The 12,864-nt window shown below is 44.9% G+C and overlaps 1 protein-coding gene across 1 annotated transcript in view; it reads right to left on the bottom strand.

The window, feature by feature from the left end:
• flna (filamin A, alpha (actin binding protein 280)) overlaps positions 1-8,780 on the bottom strand; it is a 44,222-nt gene extending 35,442 nt beyond the window's left edge. Inside the window, exons 1-2 of the mRNA XM_068597726.1 lie at positions 8,566-8,780; positions 3,041-3,512 (exon numbers count right to left, since the gene is read on the bottom strand). Coding sequence (XP_068453827.1) covers positions 3,041-3,410 — 370 coding nt within the window. The 5' untranslated portion in view covers positions 3,411-3,512; positions 8,566-8,780. The remainder of the gene's footprint in view (positions 1-3,040; positions 3,513-8,565) is intronic.
• Positions 8,781-12,864: the final 4,084 nt, after the last annotated feature.

Here is a 12,864-nt window from a genome sequence, read left to right as displayed (position 1 = left end):
TCTTCTCTTATAACTTCTATGCATAAATAACACTTGCACAGTGTGTTTTCAGTTCATGAAGGTTGAGTATAACATTTTCGTCTCCTAAATATGTCTTACTCAGGGTTCGGTTGCACTAAGTTACACCCTCTTGTGTCACTTCTGGTTGCAAAAAAACAAGCTGGTGACAGCCCACATGGCAAACATGAGGCTCCAAAACTACGTCCACAAACCAGTGGGGGACGTTACGGGGACTTTTGATAACTTCTTGTATGCAGTCTATGAGCAGACCACATATTATGATAAACAAGAGTTTGGCAAGTGTATGGTTAAGTATCACTCCTGTTACAGCAGTTTAGCAGTCCAGTTTAGGGCAGTTTGTTAATCGAAGTCTATCAATAGAAAACTAATCCACAATCTTCAATTCATCATCTAAAATAGTTTGTGACTTTGGGAAACTTGTCTATTCGCTTTCTTTCTGAGAGTTCGATCAGGAGGACGATACCCCTGTCAAGTCTGTGCATTAGCTTAGCTTAGCATGAAGACAAGAAACGGGGAAACATCTATCCTGAATCTCTCCAAGGACAAAATCCACCTGTCAACATCTCTAAAGCTCATCAAGTAGCACAATATATCTACTTTGATCAATCTGTTCAAAAACTGAAGTGTAAAAAATACAAGTGGTTGTTTTCCTGGGGGTATGTGGACTATTCCTTGGTCGGGTGGAGTAGCTTACAACAACTGGCACACAACTTCCCAAGACACCAAAACTTGGATGTCTACTTGGATTCAGCAAACAAGATACAAGAAGGTAATTAGTGAGCTTCAGAGTTCCTGTTTGGAGGTTTATTTGTCTTTAGAGCAGAGCCCTTCCTTCTCTTGCCTTCATGCTAAGTTAACCAGCTGCTGCAGCCAGCTTTATATCTTCAGTCTGTTATTATCAAACACAAATACCCAACATTTGCTGGTTCTGGCTTGTCATATCTGTTCTATATAATTGTAAATGTTGGGTCTGAAGTCACCTCAAGCTCTGGGAATATTTCTATCTTTCCAGACATGACCAATATTTCTTCATGATTGTTGTTTGCATCCCCAGTCCACTGCCACACTCCACAACTAAAGTAACTCATGATGATAGTGTAAAACGGGGTACTGTTGTGTATCAAGCAAAGGCAAAAAAAGGGTGGACATTAAGCTCCACAACGGGCAGAAAAGTTGAAAGCAAACTGGTGAAGTCAAACAGAGAGACAGCGAGAGCTTCAGACCGAGGAAAGAGGGAAGGCTCCCGTGCATCAATGCTGAGCCGTTTGGTAATTTGTGGTAAGGGTTGCTGGCTGGGTGTGCCCACTTTCTGCAATGAAATGAGGAAGTAAAAGAGGAGAGCGGGTTGCTTTCTCATCTTCAGATGAAATGACTCAACAGGAGCAGTTGGGATGCGGGTGAGTCAGCTGGAGGCACAGACAGACGGCTCATTGGGGCCAATGCAAAGCCCTGAATACTACCCTCCCAACCTCCAGCCGTGAGGCGATCCGTCCCCAGCAGCTCCACCGCTCCCTGTCCGCTAGGATGAGGTTTGAAGCGCTGTCGTATTTGACATGACGCAACAGCAGTGCTGTCGACTCACCTGTCGGCTGAGTGAGCCAGACATTCCCCCAGCGGAGATGACAGGGACTCACTCATGTCTGACTCACACTGGCTCGGCCGCAAACCTCTTCCTTTGCTCCCAACCACAGACTCTCTGTTGATAAAGGTGTCGTCTCAGAGAGCTTGCCTTTACGCCAGGTGTGGACAGGGTGAAACATCTGATCGGCTCGGTCACTTTTATGTAGACCTGCTCCAGGATCGGAAAGGCCTCCTATCAAGTCTAACTTACTGGATCGGGTACCGCGAGTCTATCATTCATCAACCGACTCAGGAACAACAGTAGCGATTCCTGCCTGTATGCTACTGAGCATGTGCAGTCAGCAGAGATGAGAAAGAAGAGCGATAGCTCACTAGTCACCTCCATCATCGGCTTTGAAAAAACCAAACAATCGGCACTCCTGAACTCTATGATGGAAGAGGCTAACGAGTGAGCCGCCTCTCCCTCGTCCCCGCTGAGAGCTGCATGTGCCTGACGCACAATGCCCGTCCGACAGCTGCTGGCGGAGAGCGTGACGTTCGCCGGAGCAAAGGAAATGATCACTAACTTGGCAACATTTCACGCCGGTAAAATCCCTCCAGTAAAACGGCGATGTGTTTTCAACGCTCTGGTATCGGATCCGTACTCTGTATCCACCGACACACAAGTTCACGCATCGGAATCGGGTTGGAAATAACAGGATCATGCAATCTCAACTATGATCAAATCAAATTAATTGGATTGATTTGGGAGCAAATCCATCCAGCACCCTGTTAAGCGTCACCCGTTCACTGCGGCGAGCAATCTATTCTGTACGGGGAACACACGAAGGCTGCGTGTTACAGTTCAGCAGCAACACAAAACACACAACTTTACTTGCAGGAGTTGAGAGCAGGGACGAGGCTACACGCTGGAAAAGCTCATGAAACCCTCTATGATGCTGTGAGACACACACACACTGCCCACTGCACGGCATGGGTCCAGACAATAGCCCTGTGTGTGTGGCTGTGTGTGTGTGTGTGCAGGATCAGCTCTACTGTCCTGAGTTATGTCCTGGCCCACAGGGTTGATCCCAGCTGGCAGGGGGACTCAGAGAGCCGGCCCCTCTGCAGTCGGACCCCCTCCTCCCAAAAACGAGCCACCTCGCCTGTGGCCAGCCGGAGACAAAAGCCCTACGCCCCTGGACTCCAGGGAAACGCCTGAAAACGCACTGAGTAACGTCCCCAGCCCCTTATTTAACACGGTCCACAGAGACCCAGCTCTTTCTTTACAAGCAGTCTGGTTGTTTTTACAGATTTCTTACTGGGCACCAACTTGCTGAACTTTCTCCAACATTCCTCTCCGTTCTCCTCCAGCACCACTCCAGTTCATTGTGACCAGGTACGCATACACACAGAGAGGACCTGCACGCAGCCTCTCATTCATTACCCTCCGACTCACCTATGGACACCAGCTTAATGTTCTCCTTGTCCAGGAACTCCAGGGCCACCGACACGTTCTCCAGCTGCATCTGGCGGAAGGTGGGCCTCTGGTTGTACTTTCTGAACATCTTCTTCTGGGACAGGACCTCCAGGAGCCCGATGAGCCGCAACCCATCGCTCAGGTCCGTCTGCAGGTTGCCGAGCCTCTTGTTGACGCACTTCAGGTGCTCGTTGCACCAGCGCGTGAACGTGTTCTGCTGGATCTTCTTCCACGGCGCGTCCTCGGCCAGGTCCTTCTCCGTGGCGGGCATTTCTGCGTCCTTGTCCGTGGAGAGAGCGTTGGGAGCGGGCGCGGCGCTCTGGTGGAGCCGGGGGTGTGCAGCACTCATCTTTATGGTCTCGGCTGCCTGTTGGTTCGCTGGCGGTCTCTCTGGGTGGAGTCTCTGGCTGCGCGTGGCCGCTCCCTCCTTCTCTGCGCCGCTCGTCTGCGTCTGAGAGGGAAGGGAAGAGGAAAGAGAGGAGTGGACTGGGTGAGACTGACTTATAGCCCGGAGATAGACATTTAGCAAAGAAAAGTAGGCGGTTATGGCACCAGAAAGCAGAAAAGGGAGTCTTTCTGGACGGATGCAGCCGCACGTGATACATATCACGTGGTACACGGGCTCCATCGAGACGACGCCGCTTCATGTGCGCGCTCCCGATGAGCAGGCCGCGACCCAGTGGAGCTAAAAGCTCCAAGATGTAAGAAAGTACAGCGGCACAAAACACGCACAGAGGTCTGACGCATCCAACTTTACATGGGCATCTTGTGTTTTAACCTGCTGGTCACACATGACGTCATATTGACAGCGTTGAAAGGCTTTTTTTTGGTTTTTGTCTACCAGACTGTGGAAACTATGAAAGACGATTAGGGTCACGTGATAAATGAATTTGAGAAATGAGAAGAGCAAAGATAATCCATGCGCTGATTGGAAAGTCTTTCAGGTAATTGTCGAAATAATACTAAGCTGTTTTTGTCAAAAACTGCGTCATTTAGCAATCCCTAAACTACAAATAGTGAATGAAGGTCGGCCCTGCTCACTACTGAACCAGCCAATGTGTGGGTACTTGCCTCAGTCCAAAGCAGAGTGAGCCTACAGAGCAGATACTGGGATTGGTCTTCTCAGACGCTCCATAATAAACAGGGACGCATTACAGCTGCTCTACTTGTCTCCTACGTGGGCGTGGTCTGATGTATTAATGTTTCTAAATGACTTTGCTAGAGCTTCATAATGTCGACACAGTTTGGCTCACGTTAACACTGGACTGGTGTGTTGCTGAGACACAACATCATGCTGACTTTCAACTCTAACTCAAACACATGTGTCCTATGTGAGTTTCTTCTATAGGAAGCTTCAGGGAAAAGCCTCCTCATCCTCCTTCCTCCCATCTTTTATGACAGTAACGCTGTGCTATTGGAGGAGAAGGGCTTGACAGGTGACCCTGTCGACGTACAGAGGCTCCCTGTGAGTATATGAGCTCATTGTTGATGAGTCCCCGGGAGCAAAGGAATACTTTTCTGTGAGATCCAGAGGGATGCGAGCACTAGCGACTCCCCAATAAGGCCACACAGTTTGTGTCTGCGAGCATTGACGGTGTGCTCATCTGTGCGTCTCCTGCCAGAGGAGGCAGTCGAAATGTCTGCCTTGTGTTCGAGTCATGTCACAGTGTGTCAGCCTCTTCTGTGCAGAGGTCCCAGTACCGACCTGTATAGTGACCTGGACTGTGGCTATTTGGATCGTGGTCCATGCCTACTTCTCGTTGTATGGATAATTTCTGTCATATTCACGTAATGTGATGTGACTCTGTTACGTTGCTTATTCTGGTCACATGACATCTACCGCATCCGGGGAGAGGATTTTCCTCTGTTGCTCTCCCTGAGGTTTCTTCCCTTTTTTCCCTGTTAAAGGGGTTTTACTATCTTTATTCGGGGAGTTGTTCCTGTTATGTTGTGTGTACAGATTGTAAAACCCTATGAGGCGAATCTTGTATTTGTGATTTTGAGCTATACAAAATTAACTAAATTGAATTGAACACGTGTAACACTTTACAGGCTTTGGCCCGAGTTAAAACAAAAAAAAAGTAAGCAGCAGGATTGATTGGAACGATGAAGTGAGGAACAAAAGACTGAAGAAGTAAAAAGACTTCCAACAGAAATCTTGTAAGGGATCATCCATGAGTTTGATTTGAACTGAACTTCAGAAAGCACAACAAAGTATTGCCTGGAGTGAGAGAGAAAACTGGTGAGAGAAAACTGGTGAGAGAAAACTGGTGAGAGAAAACTGGTGAGTGAAAACTGGTGAGAGAAAACTGGAGAGAGTCACTGCGGAGCGGACAATTGTTTCGATGGAATTTGCCAAATAAACGGTACAAAACACGGGGGCGGGGTCATACAGAGCTAGCTTAGCACATGAAAGTGTATCAAGCTCTGAAGCGCAAACTGACCTCTGTCTTGTCACCCGGCGCCCTCTAGTGAGTGTTGATGGTACTATGTCTTTGAATCGGCTCCACTGCTTCTTTTTCTTTCCTCACTGTTTTGGAAATTGCGCCTGTCTTATTGGCAGTTGCCCCCCTTGCTTTTCTAAATGTATTCACTTGTTTTGTTATTTGTCATCACCCCTTTGTTTGTAATCTGGTCTCATTCTGGGCAACAATTCAATCCTTTTTTGTTTTATTTGCGAACAATCCATGTTTTAATGTGTGTTCATCAAATATTCGGCTAATGTGTAGATGTTTACATTTTCTGCTATTCAGAGGAGCTTTACATTGACCAATAAGGCTGTTTGATTTCACAGTGGTGAAGGCACATGGTGCATTGTCCTCACTTCTATTCTATTCCAGACCTTGTATATACACACAAGGAAATACATTTAATTAAGTTTTCCTCAAGTATATAGAGGTAACATGTTGCCGTACATTACTTACACTTCTTTACAATTGTACTCTACTACATTTCAGAGGGAAATATTGCAATTTTTACTACAATACATGGAATTACCTGATTGATTTGTTGTAATCAATAGAGATGTTCCAATACCATGTTTTCTTTTGCAATACATTCTCCGACACCGAGAACTGATCCAACACAAGTCTGTTTAATACAAAGTAAGTGTGCCAGGTCATAATGCCATCTCCTTTATCTTTTTGTATTACTGTAAAACAATTTCCTTCAAACAACTTTCATAACTTGATTCAAGTGTCTCGCCAAAAACTACATTTCGCAAGATTACATTTGAACACATAAAACCGTTATTCTATTTTGCTTTCGTCCAACAATAATTTACCCAGAATGGGGCGTGAACGCATCACAATGTATCTTAATACAAGCTTCCTTTAAAGTTGCACTATAATTCAGTGTGACACACACTGAGTCATGTACCAGCGATTGTAATCGATTGGACATGTACAGCCTGAAAAATAAGGTGCTGATTTTAAAGAGCCAATACAGTGAGATACTACTCTTAAAAAACAACCGGCATGCAAAGATACTACTTTTAATACAGTACCAACCTGCAATGTTACGACCATTATTACAGTACTGGCCTGCAATTCCAACAGCTTCTTATCATCACTCACCACACCCGATCAGCCACAAGCAGAGCTGAGCAGAGGAAGTTAGATGAACGCTGCACAAAGTGCCACTAACCACAAGACAAACACACACAGTGAGAGAAGTCAGATGCACAGGTTACAGCATAGGCATGGCTTCTCCTTTCATAGACTGTGTGTGGGTCTGGTGTGTCTGGGTATGCGGTGTGTGTCTGTGTGTCTTTCGGTGGCACTTGCTGGGTGAAAGTAGGACAAGAAGTGTCAAATAAGGACAGGTTTGACTATGTGTCACCATCTCACACGCTCTTCATTTTCTCGTCATGGCTCTCAACCCATCTTTATTAAAAAGGTGTTCTGAAGCCAAGAAGCTGTAATATGTCATTGAAATGTCTCCCAAACTTTTGGCGAGTCAGCAAACATTTAAAATCTACAGTCTTCAAACACATTTTTCTCACCCGGGTTTTAGAAGAAAGGTGTAACAGAATGTTGTGACCCAACAGGATGAAACTATTCCAGAAAAGGTTGGAAACAACTTCTCTTTGAGAATAAAAGAGGCATCTTTCAATCTTTCAGCCTCTTTAAGGTAAACAAAAAAGAGAGGAGTGACATTGGGGGACAGATAATGATGGAGGTATGTCTGTCTGGGAAAATAACTGTGCTAACACAAAAATAGATGAGAGCTGTGAACAAGGTAAAAAAATATAGGTAAAGACGAGACAGGACAGTTATGTTTATGTGCAATGATCGGCTCAGATTATAGGCCGCAGATTCTGGAAGTTGCTCTTAACACTACCGAATGTTCTTCTGGGAGGGGAATATTTCACCATCTCTTGACAGTACCAGTCAAAAGTGTGGACACATTGAATGAGAAGGTGTGTCCACACCTCTGACTACTGTCTGTAAATTACTCTATCAATCCAAAAGGTATCCCACCCCACACCCCACCCAGATAAAGCAACAATGTAAAAAGGGTATTTGGCAATATATAATTAATAGCTGTATCCCTGGTTTCTTTATGACAAGATATTTCCTGCACCTTTGCTATTATTTTCTGGGTTCTCGCACTTTTTTTTATGAATGTAAAGCACTTTGCGACTTGTTATGAAAAGTGCTTTATAAATATTATATATATATATATATATATATATATATATGTATATATATACATATATATATATACATGTATATATGTCTGTATATATATATATATATATATACATATATATGCATATATATGCATATATATATATGTATGTATATATATGTATATACATATATGCATATATATGCATATATATATGTATGTATATATATGTATATACATATATATATATATATATATATATATATATATATATATATATATATATATATATATATGCATATATATATATACATACAGTAAATCATCTTTAAACATAATTCCTTCTTTAGAAATTACAACATGTTATCTTATTTTAAATGTGTGTTTGTTTATGATTTGATGATCACAAACCTTATATGTCATAAAGCAGAAGGTGCAAAAAGCTATATACATTTATACATGCAAGTGCTCTGGTAAACGACCCGCAGTGACATGTTCAACCCAGCCAGCGGGGGGCGTACGCGGCCACGGCTCCTTCCAACCCCCTGGTAAAAGCTCCAGTGCGGTCAGTGTATTGCCTTATTTGGTCCGGAGACCCTAACACCGGAGAGATGCTGCAGTGCCGTGCGCGCGGAGCTGCGGGCTCGTGCGTGACAGCCCATAACAAACTTCAAGCTGTGGCTTTGAAGTTTGATGGATGATGAGGTCGCGGCGCTTTACATCCTCTGATGTGACCGAGCACCGCGCGCTCAAACAGTCCGCTGGTAACTGTGGTGGCGGCTCATTTAAAGGAGCCAGATGTGAACAGTTCGTGGTGTATAACAACATATACATGACAGACAGCAGCAAGTCCGCAGCGGGACTACACTTACATGAGTCCGGAGTCTGGCTCTCCAAGTGCGCGTGTCTTTCGGTCCCCTCAGTCAGTGCGCGTGTCTTTCGGTCCCCTCAGTCAGTGCGCGTGTCTCTCCAGTCCGCTCAGTCAGTGCGCGTGTCTCTCCAGTCCGCTCAGTCAGTGCGCGCAGCAGCAGCCCGGTCCTCTTGTCACGGAGGCTGGCTGGTGTGTGGCCGGTGGGTGTGTGCTGTTGCTGTTGCTGCTGCTGCTGCTGCTGCTGCTGCTGCACCCAATACCCGGACCTCCTCCCCCCTCCTTCAACCCCTCCACGCGCAGGCCCGGTGGGGGGAGATGGCGTCAAAGAGAGGCGGGAAGCAGAAACTATCTCTCAGCTGTTCACTCTCTTTCTCTTCCTCTGTCTCCTCTCTCTTTCTCTCCCTCTATCTCATTGGTCTCTCTCTTTCACTCCCTTTGTCTCATCTCTCTATCTCTCTCTCTTTCTCTCCCTCTCTCTCTCTCTCTCTCTCTCTCTCTCTCTCTCTCTCTCTCTCTCGCTCTCTCTCTCTCTCTCGCTCTCTCTCTCTCTCTCTCTCTCTCTCTCTCTCTCTCTCTCTCTCTCTCTCTCTCTCATCTCTTTCTCTCCCTCTGTCTCCTCTTTCTTTCTCTCCCTCTATCTCATTGGTCTTTCTTTCACTCCTTTTGTCTCATCTCTCTATCTCTCTCTCTTTCTCTCCCTCTGTCTTCTCTCTCTCTCTCTTTCTGTCCCTCTGTCTCCTTGGTCCCTCTTTATTTCTCTCTCTTCTCTCTCTCTTTCTCTCCCACTGTCTCCTTGCTCTCTATCTCTTCCTCTCTCTCTTCTCTTCCTCTCTCTCTCCCTCTGTCTCCTTGCTCTCTTTCTCTTCCTCTGTCTCCTCTCTCTCTCTCTCTCTTTTTCTCTCCCTCTGTCCTCCACTGAGAGCCTTAATTGGTAAACGGGTAAAACAGAAGAGGTGCTGGGGCGTGTGACTCCCTCTCTCTCTCTCTCTCTCTCTCTCTCTCTCTCTCTCTCTCTCTCTCTCTCTCTCTCTCTCTCTCTCTCTCTCTCTCTCTCTGCCTCTTTTTTAACATAGATGACGTCATGCCTTTGGGATTTTTACAGTTCTGAAGTAACTGGCCTGTGCAGAGCACCTTAATTCTTCCAGTGGTTTGAAAACCTTTATTTAACAATCAGCATATCAGGACTAAGCACTGTTCTTCCAACAATAACACGTCAACACAGTCACTTCATAACTTACACAAAAGGAGCGTTACATGTTAAATCATCTAGACACACAACATATGGCATCGTTATAGTCCTCCATGCTGACTCTGGCCTTGACCAGAGACCTGAAGACAGGAAGTGCTTCCATTCCCGTCCCGCCCTCCACTCTGCACTTCCTGCTGCTGTAGATCTTCAGCTTGGTCTCTCCCAGCATCAGGTCCAGGAGCTGCCACATGGAGACGTTCACCTTCCGGTAGCCGACCCCTCAAATAAATGTGGTGTGAGACCAGGTCTCCCCAAACCTTCTAAAAACAGTGCAGAGCGTTAAAAAAGACTAGAGAGTCTGTCACATTCATAGAAACTGTGAAACACTCCACAGCCTCGCAGCATCGACAGACATTAGAAACAGTGAGGTTAAGAACTGAAATAAAAGCATTTACTAGCGACATTGAGTAGAATCCTCCACTGAACCCCAAGTCCTCTTTCTGATGGAGGTTTCACTGTTATATTCAGACTTCTGATCTTACTGTCTCTGTTTAATCTTACACACCAACTCAGCATGTCTCCTGATAGCAAAGAGACAGGGGAATCTGTATGTTTCTATCTGAAAGAACATGCAGTTCCTTTGTTATCGTATGACCATTTCTTACAAATCATCTCGCGTTTTGACTACTGCAACTCCCTCCTGGCAGGTCCACCTGCTAACGCCATTCAACCTCTACAGCTCATCCAGAATGCAGCAGCTCGACTGGTCTTTAACCTCCCGAAATTCACCCACTCTACTCCCCATTGACATCATGACAGTGGAAAGTATTGCAAACTAAAAACAGATCTTTTTTGACTACACCTTGAATAAGCAAGGTAGCACAGTTATAGCACTTTAGTAGCACTTAAATGTCTCTTACTGATAGCACTTTGTACTTTGACTTTACTGAAGAAATTGTACTTTCCTGATTCTTGTTGTTCTGAGTTTGTACTCACGGTTGAATGCATTTATTGTAAGTCGCTTTAGATAAATGAAATGAACTGTAATCACCCCTAAGCTGACTTCTCAACCTGCGTAGCAACAGTTCAAAAGCAAGGCTGTAAAGTTGCCCTGAAACAGGACAACCCTGCCTTATCTCACATCGTACAGAGATAGGTCGACTCAGCCCAGCTCCCATTTTCACCATGTATTCGGCACCACTGTACAACAAACGCACCCAAGCTAAGAAATCCTCACCAAACCCAAAAGCCCTAAGTGAAGAAAACAGATTGGAGTGGTCCACCCTGTAAAAGACTTTTTCCTGATCCAGGGAGACAATGCCAACGTCAACATTGGGAAATCTGCACAAATCAATGACATCACGAATAAGACATATATTGTCCATGATTGTTCTACCCAGTGTACATTATGATTGGTAACTATTTACAAATAATTCCAAGTATCCTCTGAGTCAGTTGGACAGAGCTCTGGAGAGCACCTTGTAGTCCGTGCAAAGCAAGACCACTGGTCTCCAATTCAAAAGGAGAGCCAAGTCGCCCCTCTTGAGCAGCAAAAAGAGTACTGGTCGTTTGCGGGAAACAAGAAACAATCCTGTCCTAAAACATTCCATCAGGACACCATGGAAGTCAGGATCGATGATGTTCAAGAACTGCTTCACAGAAACTGTGGAGAGGCCGTCGATTCCCGGAGTCCTCCCCGAAGCCATCTGGGCCAGGGCAACCGTCAACTCCTCCAGCGCCAGCTCCCCGTCCAACACAGACCTCTCCTCTGGGCTGAGATGTGAAAGCCCCTGAACAAGCTCCTTACTGCTCTCTTTGCAGCATTGCTCTTCCCTAAACAGCGCATTGTAAAATCCATGGCGTGGGTCCTCTTCTCCCTCTGGTCAGTGGTTACTCTGCCTCTTGGGACCTTTAGACAGGTTATCTGCTTTCTCTGTACCGTCGATCTCTCTGAATTGAAAATGAACAAGCTTGGGCCGTCCATGTCTTACACCTGGAGAAACTGAGCCGTCACCAGAGCTCCCTTCGCTCTCTCTTGAAGGAAGGAGCTCAACTCCATCCTCCTGTCCCTCAGCAGCTGGCCTACTCTGGGATCTGGGTCCCTCTGAAAGCTTTCCTCAATGTCCTTTATGTTTGCTTCAAGGTCATAACATTAATCCAGGTTGCTAACATTAATCCAAGTTATACAACATTGTCAAGCAAGGGAATCGTTGAACACAAAAGTCGTCATAGTAAATCTCACAGAATACAGCAGTAATTCATACACATCCTCAGATGATTGGGATCACATGAAGACTTTTCTGTTTGTTTGTGCAGCCAACAACAGAGCAAGTTGCGCACTTTCCTTGTTATGTGGTAACAGGTCTGTGATGGCGAGGAGATACAGTAACAACCTGGTCACCTTGCCGGAGGGGGAGCTGTGTTAAGATGGCACATGCACCTGCACACTTTTCTTATCGAGCAGGAGAAAAAGAAAGAAGAGAGTCTTTTCTCAAACATTTTGAGGGTCTCTAGACAAACCGTGGAATATTAGTCAGTAATGAAAAAGTTCATTTTGCATAATATGTGATTCCCTTTGGAGAAACTTTGAGAAAATTACCAACTAAATTGTGAGCATTTCAATGTAGTTTTTTTTTTTTTTTAAATGGTCACTTTAATTTACAAGATTACAAGTTTCAAGGGGTTTTAATTTGTCATTGTATGACCTTGCTTGCGCTACAACATTTATGTTGAAGTCCCAATTTGCCACATAGGAAAGAATTTTATTTTATTTTTCTGAATTTGTACAAATATGTGTCTTTTGAAATTGAAAAAACTTAATTAAGATACATTGGGTGGTTTTTGGATTAAGATATTTCAAAGCAGTGAATTCAGGTTCATCATTATGTATTCAATATTATAATTACTGTTCACAGGTTGATATTCAGTTGCGTGTAATGATCATGTTTAATGTTTTTGGCCTTGTCTCATTACTGAAAAGAAGGCGTTCATCATCTAGCTCTCAGCAAGACAGTGAATGAAAACCTAAAGTGTTGAGCTGTTGAGCTTTTATTCTGCAATGTCTATAGTTTCCTTAGAAAGAAAAAATAGTCCTTCCTTAATCCCCTTGGG

This window comes from Clinocottus analis, unplaced genomic scaffold (assembly GCF_023055335.1).
Source record: "Clinocottus analis isolate CAN_PGR_092001 unplaced genomic scaffold, fCliAna1.0.p SCAF_4, whole genome shotgun sequence".
Taxonomy (NCBI): domain Eukaryota; kingdom Metazoa; phylum Chordata; class Actinopteri; order Perciformes; family Cottidae; genus Clinocottus; species Clinocottus analis.
Note: the sequence above shows the minus strand (reverse complement) of the source record. Positions and strands in the feature narration are given on the sequence as shown.